Source organism: Oncorhynchus tshawytscha, linkage group LG07, assembly GCF_018296145.1.
Source record: "Oncorhynchus tshawytscha isolate Ot180627B linkage group LG07, Otsh_v2.0, whole genome shotgun sequence".
NCBI classification, from domain to species: Eukaryota; Metazoa; Chordata; class Actinopteri; order Salmoniformes; family Salmonidae; genus Oncorhynchus; species Oncorhynchus tshawytscha.
In genome coordinates, this window is record NC_056435.1 from 18,105,549 (window position 1) to 18,126,378 (window position 20,830).

At 41.4% G+C, this 20,830-nt stretch overlaps 1 protein-coding gene and 2 non-coding genes across 3 annotated transcripts; all 3 read right to left on the reverse strand.

Moving 5' to 3' along the window:
• Positions 1 to 659: 659 nt before the first annotated feature.
• Positions 660 to 19,410, reverse strand: LOC112254077 (zinc finger protein 271-like). Its single transcript, XM_024426311.2, has 2 exons — positions 18,880 to 19,410; positions 660 to 4,217 (listed from the first exon to the last, which is right to left on the reverse strand). The coding sequence occupies exons 1-2, from the start codon at positions 19,166 to 19,168 to the stop codon at positions 2,398 to 2,400; spliced, it is 2,109 nt and encodes a 702-aa protein (XP_024282079.2). The 5' UTR covers positions 19,169 to 19,410; the 3' UTR covers positions 660 to 2,397.
• On the reverse strand, positions 5,384 to 5,465 carry trnas-aga. Its single transcript has one exon. It is a non-coding gene; the product is annotated as a tRNA-Ser (tRNA).
• On the reverse strand, positions 5,768 to 5,850 carry trnal-cag. The gene has a single exon. It is a non-coding gene; the product is annotated as a tRNA-Leu (tRNA).
• Positions 19,411 to 20,830: the final 1,420 nt, after the last annotated feature.

A 20,830-nucleotide genomic window follows, 5' to 3' on the forward strand; every position in this document is an offset into this window, starting at 1 on the left:
CAAGGCCACAGAACATGACATAAGCAGAGCTGTGGGAGACCACCTCAAGCCCCGGATAGAGCCGGGGGTGGTGTTTGCCACACCTTCAGCAGGCTTGAAAAGTGGGATTGATACTCTTTTTCATACTAGGATGGACCAAGAGTCTGTTGTTTGGTCAGTTATTGGGTTAATTTGTTTTGCATTATGTTCAAATCAAATCCAGCTTTATTTATATTTATATCACATTTCAGACATGGATGCAACACAATGACTTCACAGGAAAATAAAATGAAAAATATTTAGTACACAAACATTGAGGATAAAAAAACAGAAGATTAACAAGGAAATGCCATTGATTAAAATATTATGCTATATCCAACCCCAAAAATAACTTGTTTTATAGGAGGGGCTCTGAAAGACACTTTGGGGGTGTCCACTGAAAATTGACTAGTAACAACAACTGGGACCTAAAAGACACCCACCATGAGACCCACTAAATCTGCCCAAGAAGCGGCAAACAAAAGAAAAACCCACACCAAACTTAAAGACAGGAAGCAAACCAAAAAGGTGTTGACTCTCCACATCTATCAAGACAACTGGAGCACTGGGCTAGACACTCTTAAATAGAACCTGGACCAGCTCAGGTGAAACACCTTCCCACTAACAAGGTGGACAAGCCAGCACAGGTGTAACCCGACTAACGAGGTGACACCAATCAGATGAGCTGAAGTCCAACCTCAAAACATAAATGGAATAACCAAAGCCTGGAACACCTTCCCCCTTAAGAGACAAATATATCCTAGATTTTTGTTGGACAAGTTTGCTCAACACCAACAGAAAACAACTTCCATTTCCCATTATAATCAACTACAATGCTTCACCTTCACCAATATAAACATGGTGTCTATTGGATGTCAAAAATTAAAATAAAAAAAAACACCTATTCCTAAATAAAAATAAAAAACAATCATATTATTTTTTTCTCCTTTTTCTTTCTATAGAATCCTAAAACTCACTCGCTTCTAGAACTCTCGCTATTCTAAAACTCACTAGCTTCTAGAACTCTCATCCCCTTGGTAAGAGCCCAAACAAAACTCAAATAAAATTGTATTAGTCACAAGCGCCGAATACAAAAGTGAAATGCTTCCTTACAAGCCCCTAACCAACAGTGCAGTTTCAATACAGAAAATAAGAGATAAAACTCCAAATAAATTGTGTTCCATGGTAACTCTGACTAAACACCCTTGAGACAATCAGAAACCAAGTTGCCCTTACCATGAACATGTCTGATTTCAAGAGGAAACTCCTGCGATATCCGTAGTAACTTTCCACCTCACTGCAGAGCTTCTCTCTCTTTTCAGGGTTCACTCGATAGGCATGTTGTTGGATCGGGGCCCAGTCCCCAATGTCATGCTCTAGTACATTTGGCACATGTGAGAATAAACCCTGATATTCTAAAAACAGGGCAACAATGTCAATATAATTGTACCAAAAAGTGTCAGTTGGTTGCATGAATAAATATCACTACCAAATGTTACATGAAATGTAAATATTAAATATTTGATTGCATAGTCATATTTTCAACGTCTTTTCAATGACATTTTGCTAGGTGGGATAGCCCAATGTCAAAACACAGTTTTAATGTGTCCATATCAATAACCAATACACAGAAACAATTTGGGATAAAATGAAAAACTAACATGTGCTATATACACAAACATCTGCCACAATAATCGTATTACTTGTATTTTTTAAAACAAGCTCCTTATAAACTGCACAAGCACTAAAAACGCTGTTGTTTTGAAAAGTAGCAATAAATCACTGATATCGATTAGGGGGGAAATGAGGTTGTACGCTCTGTTGAAACGGACACAACAAAAAAAACACATGGAAATGGGAGATATATTTTACCTCACTGGTTAGAGGACAACCTGCAGAAGAGTCAGCTACATTTGGGAGTGATGCATTTAAATGTAGGGGGCGCTAAACAAGGGCACTTATTTGTCATCACTCATCGATATCATGCTAAAATCATTTGTGCGAGAGGAGAGAGATGAGGTTGCACGTCCTGTTAAAACTGACAGCTCAAAAACCACACGGAATCTGGGAGTAATGTGTACATCCCTGGTTAGAGGACAATTTGTAGAAAACAGCTAGCTACATTTACATTCAAGGGCCAACGTGGTAAGTGTAAATAGTACTATTCCATTTCAGAGCCTGGATTTTTCCTCTGAGGCTAATATCCATATCATGTTATCATAAGGGGCCAAACGTTTAGGCTTCTACATTGTGACACTATTAAAATACTCCTACTACAATGTTAAAACATTCTACATTGTGACATTAATTCATTGAAATTATGAAACTCCTCCTTCATGTATGTGTTTTCTAATATTTGATGAGAGATCTTTTATCAGATTATCTCTGGTCACAGCTATGCGATTTTTCTCCTGTGTGTGTTCTCTGGTGTTGAGTCAGCTGGCCACATGTAGCAAATCTCTTCCCACATCTATCACAGCTATAAGATTTCTCTCCTGTGTGTATTCTCTGGTGTAGAGTCAGATTGCTAGATGCAGAAAAACTCTTCCCACATTGACCACAGCTATAAGGTTTCTCCCCTGTGTGTGTTCTCTGTTGAAGAGTCAGAGCGCCAGATGTAGCACATCTCTTCCCACATTGATCACAGCTATAAGGTTTCTCTCCTGTGTGTATTCTCTGGTGTAGAGTCCGAGAGCCAGATGTTGTAAAACTCTTCCCACATTGATCACAACTATAAGGTTTCTCTCCTGTGTGTATTCTCTGGTGCACTGTCAGATCTCCAGATTGACTAAAACTCTTCCCACATTGACCACAGCAATATGGTTTCTCTCCTGTGTGTTTTCTCTGGTGTACTGTCAGAGAGCTAGATGTTGTAAAACTCCTCCCACATTGATCACAGCTATAAGGTTTCTCTCCTGTGTGGGTTCTCTGGTGGACAGTCAGCTCTCCAGATTGAGCAAAACTCTTCCCACATTGATCACAGCTATAAGATTTTTCTCCTGTGTGGGTTCTCTGGTGTAATGTCAGACGGCTAGATGTTACAAAACTCTTCCCACATTGATCACAGCTATAAGATTTCTCTCCTGTGTGTGTTCTCTGGTGTAGAGTCAGAGAGCCAGATGCAGCAAATCTCTTCCCACATTGATCACAGCTATAAGGCTTCTCTCCTGTGTGTATTCTCTGGTGCACTGTCAGATCTCCAGATTGACTAAAACTCTTCCCACATTGACCACAGCTATAAGGTTTCTCTCCTGTGTGTGTTCTCTGGTGTAATGCCAGGGAGCTAGATGTAGTAAAACTCTTCCCACATTGATCACAGCTATAAGGTTTCTCTCCTGTGTGGGTTCTCTGGTGTAATGTCAGACGGTTAGATGTAACAAAACTCTTCCCACATTGATCACAGCTATAAGGTTTCTCTCCTGTGTGTGTTCTCTGGTGCACTGTCAGCTCTCCAGATTGACCAAAACTCTTCCCACATTGATCACAGCTATAAGGTTTCTCTCCTGTGTGTGTTCTCTGGTGTAATGTCAGACGGCTAGATGTAACAAAACTCTTCCCACATTGATCACAGCTATAAGATTTCTCTCCTGTGTGTGTTCTCTGGTGCACTGTCAGCTCTCCAGATTGACCAAAACTCTTCCCACATTGATCACAGCTGTAAGGTTTTTCTCCTGTGTGTGTTCTCTGGTGTAAAGTCAGCTGGTCAGATCGAACAAAACTCTTCCCACATTGATCACAACTATAAGGTTTCTCTCCTGTGTGTGTTCTCTGGTGTAGAGTCAGAGAGCCAGATGCAGTAAAACTCTTCCCACATTGATCACAGCTATAAGGTTTCTCTCCTGTGTGTGTTCTCTGGTGTTGAGTTAGCTGGCTCGATTGAACAAAACTTTTCCTACATTGATCACAGCTATAAGGTTTCTCTCCTGTGTGTGTTCTCTGGTGTAGAGTCAGAGAGCCAGATGTCGCAAATCTCTTCCCACATTGACTACAGCTATAAGGTTTCTCTCCTGTGTGGATTCTCTGATGAATTTTAATGCCTGATGAGGTGAATCTCTTCCCACAGTCAGAGCAGCAGTGAGTTCCCTTCCCTGTGGGTCTTAGCATGTGTTTCTTGAGGTGTTTTGATCGGGAGAGACTCTTCTCTGCCTTGTCAGCATCATGAGGTTGTTGAGGCTCCCCACGATAGTCCCGTCTCTCTCCTGTGTGAACAACAAAGTCAGATGATTAAAGGCCCACAACAGCGGAAAACCGCTGTAAAAGGTGAGGCCAACAGAGTAGCCATGATGTTGTACAACAATTGACGTCTGTAATGAATGTTAAAATTATTTGACAATTGTCTTAAAATGAGCAAGAACAGTCATATTTTGCCTTGTTTTCACATTAGTAGTAACATTGATGATTGTAGACTAGAAATAAGTTATTCATGTTGTTGAAACTCTAAGCAGTGTGCCAGACGACTTTTGGTCTCCAATATAGGCCCCTTTCTGTGTTTAATAAAATTGTGGCACAAGGGCGATGCGCACACAACTTGATTGCAGAAACACCTCCCTGCTAATGACGAAACCGATAGTTATGGATGTAGTATATCTGCCTGGATCAAAAATGGTGAGCAAAGATTTTAGTTTTTCACAATGTATTCTGAATGTGAATGGGGGAAAACTCAGGGGAGTAACCTCCATTTCCAGGTTACTTATGAGTACATTTCACACTACTTTGGATTATAAGGCTCGTTTGAATGTCCTGTTTGCTACAGTATTAAGAATTATGTGTAATTGTTGAAGAACCGCGTTAATGACAGTATCCATTTGGGTGTTGTCAATAAAGTTAAGATTTTATTTTTTATTTAACTTTTATTTATTTTTAGGGTTTAACAAGGCAGCTCACCTGTGACCTGTGGCTTGACATTTGATTGGCGACTTGAATTACCATGCAGACTATATTTTTGTTCTTCCCACCAATACAATCCACTGACAATTCAGTTTGTCCATGAGGGTAAGAGTGACCCTGGAGCTATCCGTCAGGGTAAGAGTGACAACAGGTCCACATGTCAAAATGGGGGAAATCTTAGCAAATGGCTTAATGGTTATTCATGAGAATCGTGTTGTTGTATTGTGAATTTATCATGGGATCTCACCTGAAATCTGTGGCTTGACTACAAACCTGTAACCTATGCTACTGTGGCCTATAGAGCAAGAAGGATGGATAACCAGGTGTGTAAAGGTGTGAGGTGGGATAGATGGCCTGCAGTCCTAACCCAAATGGACAACTAATCCCTATGTACTTGTGGAGATCTGAGAGGATGTGATTGGTATAAGAAACACGACTAAACTTCCACCTCCAGAGGGGTCAAATTTTTTGTTGTTGTTGTTGTCAGCAGGATTTGAACCTGCGTAGGAAGATCCCAATGGATTTCTAGTCCATCGCCTTAACCAGTCAGCCACGACAACATTGACAGAAGAAAACAGGCTTGTTTGGAGTGAATGGGCCGCCAGGCATAGCCTACAGAAAGTGATAATTTAAGAACTGAAAGATAATGCAGTAACTCATTATAATGCAATAACATTAAATGTTCCCCTCATTCATTTGTGAAGTACGTTTTTTTTCTTATTTACTTTGATCTTTGCTCAGCTCCAGAAGGTTTGCATTTGAGAGTGTTTATTATAAATTCTTATTTCACTGTGTGAAGTTGTTATTTCATCATCTTATTTTTACTGCTAAGCAGGATGACTCCTGAGAGGCGCTAAACAACTGTCAGAAGTGGGATTTGAACACACGCCTCCATGGGAGACTGCGACCTGAACGCAGTGCCTTAGACCGCTCGGCCATCCTGACTACAGCACAGTAACTTGGTATCGGGTTAAAGAGTATGGGGTAAAAGTAGAAATAGGCACAGCCTCCTAAAATCACCACAGACACCAGTTTATTTAACCAGGTAGGCCAGTCGAGAACAAGTTCTCATTTACAACTGCGACCTGGCCAAGATAAAGCAAAGCAGTGTGACAAAAAAAAGTTACATACACGTGGGATAAACAAACATACTGTCAATAACACAATAGACAGTCTATATACAGTGTGTGCAAATGAGATAAGGCAATAAATAGGCCATAGTAGCGAAGTAATTACAAATTAACACGAGTGATGGATGTGCAGATGATGATGTGCAAGTAGAAATACTGGTGTGCAAAAGAGTATAAAAAGTAAATAAAGACATGGGGATGAGGTAGGCAGTTGGATGGGCTATTTACAGATGGGCTGTGTACAGCTGCAGCGATCGGTAAGCTGCTCAGATAGCTGATGCTTGAAGTTAGTGAGGGAGAGTATCTAGCTTCAGTGATTTTTGCAATTCGTTCCAGTCATTGGCTGCAGGGAACTGGAAGGAAAGACAGCCAAAGTAGGTGTTGGCTTTGGGGATGACCAGTGAGATATACTTCCTGGAGCACGTGCTATGGGTGGGTGTTGCTATGGTGACCAGTGAGCTGAGTTAAGGCTGCCATGCAAAGATTATAGATGACCTGGAGCCTGTGGGTTTGGAGACGAATATGTAGCGAGGGCCAGCCGACGAGAGCAGTGGTGTATGGGGCTTTGGTGACAAAACGGATGGCACTGTGATAGACTGCATCCAGTTTGCTGTGTAGTGTTGGAGGCTATTTTGAAAATGACATCACTGAAGTCAAGGATCAGTAGGATAGTCAGTTTTACGAGGGTATGTTCAGCAGCGTTAGTGAAGGAGGCTTTGTTGCAAAATAGGAAGCCGATTCTAGATTTAATTTTGGATTGGAAATGCTTGATATTAGTCTGGAAGGAGAGTTTACAGTCTAGCAAGACACTGAGGTATTTACAGTTGTCCACATATTCTAAGTCAGAACCGTCCAGAGTAGTGATGCTGGACAGGCGGGTACGGGCAGCGATCGGTTGAAAAGCATACATTTGGTTTTACTAGCGTTTAAGAGCAGTTGGAGGCCATGGAAGGAGTGTTGTATGGCATTGAAGCTCGTTTGGAGGTTTGTTAACCTCTGGGAGATCGTTCGGGACACTAGCGTCCCACCCCGCCAACAGCCAGTGAAAGTGCAGGGCGGCGCCAAATTCAGAACAACAGAAATCTCATAATTAAAATTCCTCAACCATTCAAGTATTTTACACCATTTTAAAGATACACTTCTTGTTAATCCAACCACAGTGTCCGATTTCAAAAAGGCTTTTCGGCGAAAGCAGAACATATCATTATGTTAGGTCAGCAACTAGTCACAGAATACATTCAACCATTTTCCAACCCAAGAGAGGTGTCACAAAAAGCAGAAATATAGATACATTAATCACTAACCTTTGACGATCTTCATCAGATGACACTCCCAGGACTCAATGTTACACAATACATTTATCTTTTGTTCGATCAAGTTCATATTTATATCCAAAAACCTCAGTTTACATGGGCGCCATGTTCAGAAAACATCCGGAGAAATTGCAGAGCCACATCAAATAACAGAAATACTCATCATAAACTTTGATGAAAGGTACATGTTTTACATAGAATTAAAGATAAACTTGTTCTTAATGCAACTGCTGTGTCAGATTACAAAAAAAAGCTTTACGGAAAAAGCACAATATTCAATCATCTGAGAACAGAGTCCAGCCACAAAAGCAAGCCATACAGTTACCCGCCAAATTGTGGAGTCAACAAAGTCATAAATAGCATTATAAATCTTCACTTACCTTTGCTGATCTTCGTCAGAATGCACTTCCAGGACTCCCACTTCCACAGTAAATATTTATGTCCAAATACCTCCGTTTTGCTCACGTGTTTCGTTCACTATTCCAAAGGCACAATGTGCGAGTGCAAAATCCAGACGAAAAGTGAAAAGAGTTCCATTTCAGTTTGTAGAAACATGTCAAACTATGTTTACAATCAATCCGTAGGATCTTTTTATAATAAATCTTCAATAATATTCCAACCGGACAATAGCGTATTCATTACAGAGGAAAAAGAAGGAACGACGTGACCGCACAGTAAACAAGTGATTGGCCACAGCCTAGTCCACTTGTTGAAACAGCTCTTATTGACCCCATTCCACAATAGAAGCCTCAAACAACTTTCTAAATACTGTTGACATCTGCTGGAAGCCTTGGGAAGTGCAATCTGGCCCCATAGACACAACATATTGAATAGGCAATCACTTAAATTAAACTACAAACCTCAGATTTCCCACTTCCTGGTTGGATTTGTCTCAGGTTTTCGCCTGCCATATGAGTTCTGTTCTACTCACAGACATCATTCAAACAGTTTTAGAAACGTCAGAGTGTTTTCTATCAAATCCTACTAATAATATGCATACAGTGCCTTGCGAAAGTATACGGCCCCCTTGAACTTTGCGACCTTTTGCCACATTTCAGGCTTCAAACAAAGATATAAAACTGTATTTTTTTGTGAAGAATCAACAACAAGTGGGACACAATCATGAAGTGGAATGACATTTATTGGATATTTCAAACTTTTTAACAAATCAAAAACTGAAAAATTGGGCGTGCAAGTGCAACATTGTTGGTATATACAGAGAAAATAGTCAGCCCGAGAATTGAACCCTGTGGTACCCCCATAGAGACTGCCAGAGGTCTGTACAACAGGCCCTCCGATTTGACACACTGAACTCTGTCTGAGAAGTTGTTGGTGAACCAGGCGAGTCAGTCATTTGAGAAACCAAGGCTGTTGAGTCTGCCGATAAGAATACAGTGATTGACAGAGTCAAAAGCCCTGGCCAAGTTGATGAAGACAGCGACACAGTATTGTCTCTTATCGATGGCAGTTATGATATCGTTTAGGACCTTGAGCGTGGCTGAGGAGCACCCGTGACCAGCTAGGAAACCGGATTGCACAGCGGAGAAGGTACGGTGGGATTCAAAATGGTGATCTGTTTGTTAACTTGGCTTTTGAAGACTTTAAAAAGGCAGGGCAGGATGGATATAGGTCTGCAACAGTTTGGATCTAGAGTGTCACCCCCTTTGAAGAGGGGGATGACCGCGGAAGTGTTCCAATCTTTAGGAATCTCGGACGATACGAAAGAGTGGTTGAACAGACTAGTAATAGGGGTTGCCACATTGGCGGCGGATATTTTGAGAAATAGAGGGTCCAGATTGTCTAGCCCAGCTGATTTGTACGGGTCCAGGTTTTGCAACTCTTTCAGAACATCAGCTATCTGGATTTGGGTGAAGGAGAAGCTTGTGAGGCATGGGCAAGTAGATGCGGGGGTTGGGGAGCTGTGGCCGGGGTTGGGGTAGCCAGGAGGAAAGCATGGCCAGCCGTAGAGAAATGCTTGTTGAAGTTTTCGATAATCATGGATTTATCGGTGGTGACCGTGTTACCTAGCCTCAGTGCAATGGGCAGCTGGGAGGAGGTGCTCTTATTCTCCATGGACTTTACAGTGTCCCAAAACTTTTTGGAGTTAGGACTACAGGATGCAAATTTATGTTTGAAAAAGCTAGCTTTTGCATTCCTAACTTAGTGTGTATTGGTTCCTGACTTCTCTGAAAAGTTGCATATCGCGGGCACTAATCTATGCTAGTACAGTACACCACAGGATGTTTTTGTGCTGGTTGGGGGCAGTCAGGTCTGGAGTGAACCAAGGGCTATATATGTTCTTAGTTTTACATTTTTTGAAAGGGGCATGCTTATTTAAGGTGGTGAGGAAATTACTTTTAAAGAACAACCAGGCATCCCAGTTTAGGTCATCTAACAGAACGAACTCTGAAGATAGATGGGGGGCAATCAATTCACATATGGTGTCCAGGGCACAGCTGGGAGCTGAGGGGGGTCTGTATAACAGGCGGCAACAGTGCAAGACTTATTTCTTGAGAGATTAATTTTTTTAATTAGAAGCTCGAACTGTTTGGGCTTAGACCTGGAAAGTATGATAGAACTTTGCAGGCCATCTCTGCAGTAGATTGCAACTCCTCCCCCTTTGGCAGTTCTATCTTGACGAAAAATGTTGTAGTTGGGAATGGAAATTTCAGAATTTCTGGTGACCTTCCAAAGCCAGGATTCAGACACGGCAAGGACATCAAGGTTGGCAGAGTGTGCTAAAAGCCGTGAGTAAAACAAACTTAGGTAGGAGGCTTCTGATGTTAACATGCATGAAACCAAGGCTTTTACAGTTACAGAAGTCAACAAATGAGAGCGCCCGGGGACACGCAGGGCCTGGGTTAACCTCTACATCACCAGGGGAACAGAGGAGTAGGATGAGGGTACGGCTAAAGGCTATCAGAACTGGTCGTCTAGTGCGTTGGGAACAGAGAATAAAAGGAGCAGATTTCTGGGCGTGATAGGATAGATTAAAGGCATAATGTACAGACGGGTATGGTAGGGTGCGGGTACAGTGGAGGTAAACCTAGGCATTGAGTGACGATAAGAGAGGTTGCATCCCTGGAGGCACTAGTTATGCTAGGTGAGGTCACCTCATGTGTGGGAGGTGGGACAAAAGAGTTCTCTGAGGCATGTTGAGTGGGCCTAAGTGCTCCGCAGTAAAATGAAACAATGATAACTATCCTAAACAACAGTATACAAGGCATATTGACATTAGAGAGACATAAAGCGAGGCATAAAGCAATCACAGGTGTTGATTGGGAGAGCTAACTAAGACAACAATGGGTAAGACAACAGTTAATCAGCTAAGACAACAACAGGTAAAATGAAGATGAACGGGCAGAGAGGGTCAGTTAACTACACACAGGGCCTGAGTTCGAGGCTGGGGCCGACAGATAAACAAAATAAACAAAATGGAGTACCGTGATTAATTAACAGTCCAGCAGGCATCAGCTATGTAGCCAAGTGATCATAGGGTCCAGTGAACAGCAATATATGAACCAGGGAAGCCGTCAGGTAGTCATTACTACGCTAGCCGGGAGATGCGCCTGGCTCGAGGCTAACTGGTGCTAGCGTCGGGACAAGGGCGTTAGCCACTATTGGCACTCCGGTGCAAAGGTCCAGAGCTTACGGCAGGAATCTGGTGATGTAGTGGCTTCTCGTCGTCTTAGTGAAGAGTCTGGGAGGCATCAGCTGTGTAGCCGAGTGATCATATAGTCCTCTAAGCAGGCCGGGAGATGGGCCTGGCTCAAGGCTAGCTTCGGGGCTAGGCCACTCGGTGGCAGCTAGCTAGGTGTGATTATCCGGTGTGATGGTCCAGAGTTTACGGCAGGAATACGGTGATGAAGTGGAGAAAAACAGTCCGATAGGCTCAGGTTTGATATCGCGCTGTGCAGACTGGCAGGTATTATCCAGGGTAAAAGCGGTTGGTGTCTGAACTAAAAAAAAAAGGCCGCTAACAGTGGCTAACAATGACTAAATAGCTAGTAGCTAATTAGCTGGTTAGCTTCTGATTGAAGTTCTAGATATAAGGTCTAAAAAAATAGCAGATCCGTATCACATTGGGTGAGGCGGGTTGCCGAAAGGTATATTTAATTTAAATATTTTTTAAATATTGAAATATATTGCAATATATACAAAAAAAGACGGAAAAAACATACCATTTACAACAAACACGTCTTAATGCTACGCCATCTTCGATTACAAGATGACTCTGTTAAAAACCATTCGATTTAGCAAACTCTGAAATTATTTAGTATTTCTGTGCCCACGACAACTGTTTTCCCAGCGTAACATAAGGAGCCACTAAATGATACATGGTTCGAGTGCATTTCAGAATACAAAAAAAACAGTCCGACAGCAAGAACCCTTACTTCAGTTGAAGTTCATCATATGACAAGCGTAATGTTATGACTATAACTACTGTTCCGCGAAGGAGGGAAACTAGGTACAATATACTATTAAATCTACATGTTATGACTATAACTACTGTTCCCTGAAGGAGGGAAACTATGTACAACAAACTATTAAATCTGCACCTCGCTAGAAGCCTCGCCTTCCACAGGTGATGAGCGTGAGGCTCAGATTTATTCCTTCAATTTAATATCGCTCTTCACTGACCCAGGAAGGGGCGGGGCAAAACAGGTGTTGTACCTTGTTTCCCTCCTTCAGGGAACAGTAATTATTGTCAAAGTTACACTCCCTTTCAGACGGTCAATTTCGGTACAACATATTATAGGGAAATACAATCATTTCCCATGCCGACCCAAACGGATACAAAATGAAATGGCCCATGGCAGACCACCCAGACCTGACAACGCAAGATGCGTCAATTTTGTAAATGTATCTTATATCTTTTGTTTGAAACACTCCTGTCAATGTTGAGTAAGGACGCACACCTAATTACGCATATAGAAGTAAGACTAGTCTACCTGAACTGCGTGCAAATGTAGGCCTATAAATGTGCCCATTTGGGGATGTCTGATAGTATTTATTATTGTCTTAACGTTGCACCACTAATGAGTTGTGGAGCTTCTCAAATAAACTTTTTTTTTTACCTCGAATAGCAAGCAAAACAAAGACTAATCATAATCAATTGCATATGACAATAGTTCCTCAAAGTATTTTTGTAAAATATTTCCAGCTCTTGCCCTTTCGATAACCACTCAGCATAAAAGGGAAAATGTAACACTCTGATCCAGTGGAAATGTCATAAAATACCTGATTGCTTCTTATTCTTTGCACAAATAGCCAACCGCTGTGTCTGTCCCAAACTCACTGGCACGGGAAACTGAGGGCCCAGAATATTTTATACAATGTTGCAAGCTTGCTATCTCGAGTTTTGGGCCGACTGACCCAGTTGATAGTTGATACAATGTTTCAAGTTCGTTTTAGACAGGCCATGTGCAGTAAATGTGATTTATAGGATATTTTCTACCTGCAGGCTGCAATGTTTTTATTTGTTGGCTTTATTTAAGCTATTTTTACATAGTTGGCAATGGCAATAAAAGTTACTTTTAGACAATGATTTTGAGATACTATTATAAATTAAATGAAACTATTCCACAAAAACGTGAATATGAAAATCCTAACTAGCACACAAATTGGTAGAAATGGTAAGATAATTTGGCACTCCAAATGGAAAATGTTGCTGACTGCTGGTGTTGCCCATTACCGGAAACTTCAGGAGGTTAACGGCAGAATCTCTCTCTCTTCTGGTTAGGTTCTCGATCTCTGGCTCCCTCCAGTCATTTGTGTGTCTTAATTATTTGATCAAACAGCGTGCTTAAAGCATCAGACCAGTTCAGTACATATAGTTGATTTTATTAAAACACATAAAGGTGTGTCTATATATGGAAAAATACACATAACATTTCAAACAATCGATTAGTAGAAAGAACAGACGACTTTTGGTTGACCAAGATTTATTTTAGGTGTGGACAGCAATAGAACATGAGTGGCGCAGCTGTCTGAGACACTGCATCTCAATGCTTGAGGCGTCACTACAGACACCCCGGTTCAAGTCCAGGCTGTTACAACTGGCCATGATTGGGAGTTAAATAAAGGTTACATTTTAAATTAAATAAAACATAGTTCATTCAGAAAGTTCAGACCCCTTCCCTTTTTGCACATTTTGTTACGTTACAACTTTATCTTAAAATGGATTTAAAAAAAATAGAATCCTCATTAATCTACACACAATAATGAAAAAGTGAGGTAAAAATGAGATAAAAAACAGAAATACTTTATTTACATAAGAATTCAGGCCCTTTGCTATGAGACTCAAAATTGCTTTCAGTTGCATCCTGTTTCCATGAATCATCCTTGAGATGTATCTACAACTTGTTCGGAGTCCACCTGTGGTAAATTAAATTGATTGGATATGATTTGGAAGGCACACACCTGTCTATGTAAGGTCCCACAGTTGACAGTGCATGTCAGAGCAAAAACCAAGCAATGAGGTCGAAGAAATTATCTGTAGAGCTCCGAGACAGGATTGTGCCGAGGCACAGATCTGGGGAAGGGAACCAAAAAAAATCCTGCAGCATTGAAGGTCCCTAAGAACACAGTGGCCTCCATCATTCTTAAATGGAATACTCTTCCTAGAGCTGATCACCCGGCCAAACTGAGCGCTTGGGGGAGAAGGGCCTTGGTCAGGGAGGTGACCAAAAACCTGGAGAAAACCTGGCACCATCCCTACGGTGAAGCATGGTGGTGGCAGCATCATGCTGTGGGTATGTTTTTCAGCAGCAGGGACTGGGTGACTAGTCAGGATCGAGGGAAATATTAACGGAGCAAAGTGCAGAGAGATCCTTGAGCTCCAGAGCGCTCAGGACCTCAGACTGGGGCAAAGGTTCACCATCCAACAGGACAACGACCTTAAGCACACAACCAAGAATACATAGTGGCTTCGGGACAAGTCTCTGAATGTCTTTCAGTGGCCCAGCCAGAGCCCAGACTTGAGCCCGATCTAACATCTCTGGAGAGTCGTGAAAATAGCTGTGCAGTGATGTTCCCCATCCAACTTGACAGAGCTACAGAGGATCTGCAGAGCAGGATGGGAGAAACTCCACAAATGCAGATGTGCCAAATAAATTAGCTAAATGAAAGGGGGAAAAATAATTGCTTTAAACAAAATGTTGAAAAAGTCAAGGGGTCTGAATACTTTACAAATGCACTGTATACAACAACAGCTTTCCCATAAGCATTCCTGACTTTTCTGTAGAAGTTATATCCCTGTATTGCTACTGCTGTATCAAAGGAATTATCTCAGTGAGTTTCAGAGATGAACAGTACAGTGCATTCCAAATTCAATAGGCAGGCAAGAGAACAAAAACTATTTCAATTAAAAACTATTCCAGAAAATGTAAAAGCGTATATAACGCCCGTCCAAGAGACTGTCGACCAATCGCGTTCACATTGTCATGCTGTAACACGCAGTTCCTAAGCTAATTCTCACGAAAATCCCTTTTTAAAGGGTATGAGTCGAGAAACATGCTTATTTTCCTTGATCTCTGAAAATATTTGTAATGTTGTGCTTCTTGTTCACAGAGGGTAATTCATGCCAATGTTCTTTTCTTTAAGCTGTTAATACAAATGGAAAGGAGTTTCCAATATCCTAATTTCTGAAAGTATTTCTGGTGATAGCAAGTGATAGTGATACACAAGCTAGGTATATTTGAAACATTGCCATCCCATGGCAGCATTTACCAGCCACCAGGTTCAGAATTTTAAAACCACATAATTTTTAAATTTAAAACACAATTATATTTTTGCCCAAAGTTAAGATATAAATTATTCAAACTGAACATAATTCATGCTGGTTGTAATTTAATGCTATTTTAGTTTTGGAGTCAAATATAGTTTAGGAATAGTTTCCACTTTTCAAACAGGTTTGTTATTTTACTTCAGTTTACTAAATAATTTCCCCCTAATTACTTTTTCTATAATAAGCATGGAGGTTTCCCCTATCAACCAGTCATAGGTACTGGAGACAAAGCGCCTCTTAACCTAGCTGGGAATGGGACAGACGGAACCCTTCTGTAGTAACAGACAGGGGCGATTTGCAATCAAATCTAATTCCCAGGAATGGGGTTCATATGAACCACAGAGACTGTGTGTGGGATAATAACATGGCCGTGTCCAACCCTGCTTGTTCCCTCGACTCCACTACCAACCACCATTCTCCAAAAGGGCCCTTAACCTGTATCACTAGACACCTCATAGTGAGCTACAGGTAGGAATCAGCAATGAATCCCAATAATGAGACACCTCTGGGGAGGGGTGTCAGTAACATTTAAAAAAATATATATACAGTGGGGCAAAAAAGTATTTAGTCAGCCACCAATTGTGCAAGTTCTCCCACTTAAAAGATGAGGGAGGCCTGTAATTATCATCATAGGTACACTTCAACTATGACAGACAAAATTAGAAAAAAAATTCCAGAAAATCACATTGTAGGATTTTTAATGAATTTATTTGCAAATTATGGTGGAAAATAAGTATTTGGTCACCTACAAACAAGCACGTTTTCTGGCTCTCACAGACCTATAACTTCTTCTGTAAGAGGCTCCTCTGTCCTCCACTTGTTACCTGTATTAATGGCACCTGTTTGAACTTATTATCAGTATAAAAGACACCTGTCCACAACCTTAAACAGTCACACTCCAAACGCCACTATGGCCAAGATGGCAATTATTAGGAAATGGAAGACATACAAGACCACTGATAATCTCCCTTGATCTGGGGCTCCACGCAAGATCTCACCCCGTGGGGTCAAAATGATCCCAAGAACGGTGAGCAAAAATCCCAGAACCACACGGGGGGACCTAGTGAATGACCTGCAGAGAGTTGGGACCAAAGTAACAAAGCCTACCATCAGTAACACACTACGCCGCCAGGGACTCAAATCCTGCAGTGCCAGACGTGTCCCCCGGCTTAAGCCAGTACATGTCCAGGCCCGTCTGAAGTTTGCTAGATAGCATTTGGATGATCCAGAAGATTGGGAGAATGTCATTTGGTCAGATGAAACCAAAATACAACTTTTTGGTAAAAACTCAACTCGTCGTGTTTGGAGGACAAAGAATGCTGAGTTGCATCCAACGAACACCATACCTACTGTGAAGCATGGGGGTGGAAACATCATGCTTTGGGGCTGTTTTTCTGCAAAGGGACCAGGACGACTGATCCGTGTAAAGAAAATAATGAATGGGGCCATGTATCGTGAGATTTTGAGTGAAAACCTCCTTCCATCAGCAAGGGCATTGAAGATGAAACGTGGCTGGGTCTTTCAGCATGACAATGATCCCAAACACACCGCCCGGGCAACGAAGGAGTGCTCTAGAGGAGATCTGCATGGAGGAATGGGCCAAAATACCAGCAACAGTATGTGAAAACCTTGTGAAGACTTACAGAAAACATTTGACCTCTGTCATTGCCAACAAAGGGTATATAACAAAGTATTGAGATAAACTTTTGTTATTGACCAAATACTTATTTTCCACCATAATTTGTTGTGGCTGACTAAATACTTTTTTGTCCCACTGTATATATATAGTGTTTTATGACAAAACGTTTTTTTTTTACAAATCCGTCAAGACACCAACTTAGACTTTACCGAGAAATGCTTTAATTACAAGCTCTTAACCAACAGCGCAGTTCAAGAACGTTTACCAAGTAGACTAAAATAAAAAGTAATAATATAAAGTAACACAATGAGAATAACAATAACGAGGCTATAGACAGGGGGCACCGGTACCGAGTCAGTGTGCGGGGGCACAGGCTAGTTGAGGTAATCTGTACATGAAGGTGGGGGCGTAGTGACTATGCATAGGTAACAAACAACCAGTGAGTAGTAGCAGTGCACAAAAGGGAGGGGGGTGGGGAGGTCAATGTAAATTGTCCGGTGGTAATTGTGGGTCGTCAGCTACATGGGAAACACCTGGGCCCGGTGTCTCCCAGGATAAATACACCACTTCCCCATTCATGGAGGAGACTCTCTCCATGCAGACACTTTGATAGTTTTTGTTGTGTTTCTTGGTGGTTTTTGGTTGTTTGCCTTAGCACCTTTCAAAACCCTGCATTATCATATTAATGCATGCAAAACACTCACTTACACTACTGATTACTGATTACACACACCATTGTATATTTTCCTTAGTTAATAAATATATATTTTGTTACTCCTTATCTCCACATTGTCTCCCTTTCGTTACAGGCTTTGAGCCGGTTCGTGACATGATTTTATGAATTGTTCAGCAGACTTATGGCTTGGGGGTAGAAGCTGTTGAGGAGGCTTTTGGTCCAAGTCTACGACTTGGGTGACGGGAGTCTCTGACAATTTTGTGGGCTTTCCTCTGACACCACCTTCTTTCCTGGATGGCAGGAAGCTTGGCCACAGTGATGTACTGGGCCGTTCGCACTACCCTCTGTAGCGCCTTAGGGTCAGATTCCGAGCACTTGCCATTCCAGGCGATGATGCAACCGGTCAGGATGCTCTCGATGGTGCAGCTGTATTACCTTTTGAGGAGCTGGGGACCCATGCCAAATGTTTTCAGACTCCTGAGGGGGAAAATGTTTTGTTGTGCCCTCTTCACGACTCTCTTGGTATATACTCACGTGGGTGATTAAAAGATGAACTGAGGTCCACACTCCAGTCCAGTTGATGGTGGTAATGCACCTTAAAGTTGGTTGCCAACTGCCATATAAAGTCCAAATAAGAAAAAGAAGCCCGAAGGAATGAGATGACGAGAAACGAATTTGGTTTACGTTTTACCTTTTGTGACTGGTTAACTATTTTGATGTGATATGAAAGTATTGTGTGAACTTATGTTGATGTGATATGAAAGTACAGCGATGTATGTTCCTAGAAATGTATCGCAATTGAGAATCGATTCACATTTAGGTGGATTATTTGACTCTTACCTGCCAGAGCCAGTCTACCTCTGAAAAACATACAGTCCTTGGACCTTGAGGAGTAACGGGAGCAGCATTCAGCAGTAGAAACATTAACAAAGCGTACTCCCTGCCCGTTTCGGTAAAAAGCTGAGGGATGGTGCAGGAGAAATGCAACCATCCATGATAAACATGATAGTTTTAACCATGTTTTGAGGATATACAGTGTTTGTTTATATTTACTGACAAACATTGGAGTTTAAAAAAAAGCTTATATTTTGGGTTCTGATGGGGTACAACAGTTGAACTAAGCTCATGAGGCATAAAAGTGAATTCTTCAAGAAACAGATTGGTACATATCATCATTAATGTATACGTCTCAAAATGGATGTAACAACTGCTGATTGCCCCTTTAAGACTACATATTGGGCTAATCTAATAGGAGATATTGAGGACTACAGTATTTCAGGAATTGTCATTGGATGCATTTGATCAATTGTTAACGTTTTGTTGATGGTCCACACGTTACAGTGTAGCTTCAGCCATTCCTACAGAAAAACATTGTGTAGAACCCCTTCACTGCATATTGGTTCAACGACTGCAGAGACGGTACTTACTGGTGTTAAACAGATCTCCAACCTCCTCCTCTTCTTCTTTCAATGTGACAGTAATCTCCCCCTCTTTCACTCCAAACACTGCATCCTCCTGTTTCACTGCCTCCTCTCCATTTACTGTAACATCCTCCTCCTCTTTCACTCTGAACGCGTCTTTCTCTTCTTCTTTCACGGTAACAGCCTCTACTTGTTTTTGGATTGTAACATCCTCCTCTTCTTTGACGAGAGCTTCTTTCTCCGCCCAGCAGACCACCTCTTCTTTAACAGGAGGAGAGTAACTTTGTGAACTCATGGTCGGAGATGTTAGCTAGCTAGCATTAGCGACTAGCCTAGTTCTAAGCTAACTTAGCAAACCAGCTAGCTGACAAACAACGTAAATATATAATTAAGTGGACCAACAAGTACATACGACAGAAGTGTGTTTAATACACAGCGACTAATATACAGCGAAAACAGTGTAAAGAGCGTGAATGTTGTGGCTATGTTTGCAAGAAAGCTACAGAGGTGTCTGACAAGCTGTTGTTGTTGAAGGAGCGTCCCGTCCACTAGAATATACGTCACACTGGCAGCGTCGCCCGAACCTAAAAGACGCACATCGCAATCTGTTGACTGGAGTGGGCAACGCAATTGAGGAACCAAAAGTGTATTTTTCATTTATTAAGTTTAATATTATATTAAGTCGTTCAAAGAGAAGCATGTGTTGATTGATTCGTGTTTAATGAGGGAGAATTTAAAACAAACTTTATACCCACTACATATTTGTATTGAACCATACTTCCTTCTGGCATGGATTATTTTGACCCCAGAGGCATATCTTTTAATCATAGCCAAAAATGTGGTTTATTAAATTCTTCCAATTTTTCATGACTTTGTCAATCAACTTGTTCTTAATAAATCTAAATCACGGTTTAGTGTTTCTGTATCAATATGGACATTTAACAAATTCAAATCCCTTGGAGTCATTTTGTCCCCAGCCAAAAAGCACCTTTGATAAATAGAATGTTTATTTAAAATCAAAATCAAATCACATTTTATTGGTCACATACATGTGTGTAGCAGATGTTATTGTGTGTGTAGCGAAATGCTTGTGGTTCTAGCTCTGACAGTGCAGTAATATCTAACAAGTGATATCTAACAATTTCACAACATATACCAAATACACACAAATCTAAGTATTTGAATCTAGGTTTCTCTGTAGACATGATCCATCCCACCAGAGGGTGGAGGGGCACCTGTATCAGTGGTTTTGACCAGATAGACACCTGCAGACACACAGTATAGTGCCTCCATGTTCTCTCCTAAGATTGGACTTTCTATACCACGTATCACCTGACTGTGTACAAAACTGCCAATGATAGAAACCTCTTCCAGTGGTATACAGTGTATTCATTAAGTATTCAGACCCCTTCACTTATTCCACATTTAGTTACGTTACAGCCTCATTCTAAAATTGAATATGTTTTTCCCCTCATCAATCTACACACAATACCCCACAATGACATCACAATACCCCATAATGACCAAACCAAAACTTTAAAAAAAAAACATTTTTGCAAATGTATTTACTTAAGTATTCAGACCCTTTGCTGTGAGACTCGAAATTGAGCTCAGATCCATCCTGATTTCATTGATCATCCTTGAGATGTTTCTATAACTTGATTGGAGTCCACTTGTGGTAAATTCAATTGATTAGACATTATTTGGAAAGGCGCACACCTGTCTATATAAGGTTTACAATGCATGTCAGAGCAAAAACTAAGCCATGAGGTCAACGGAATCGTCCATAGATCTGGGGAAAGGTACCAAAAAAATGTCTTCAGCATTGGATGGTCCCCGAGAACACAGTGGCCTCCATCTTTCTTAAATGGAAGACGTTTGGAACCACCAAGACTCTTCCTGGAGCTGGCCGCCTGGCCAAACTGAGAAATCATGGGAGAAGGGCCTTGGTCAGGGA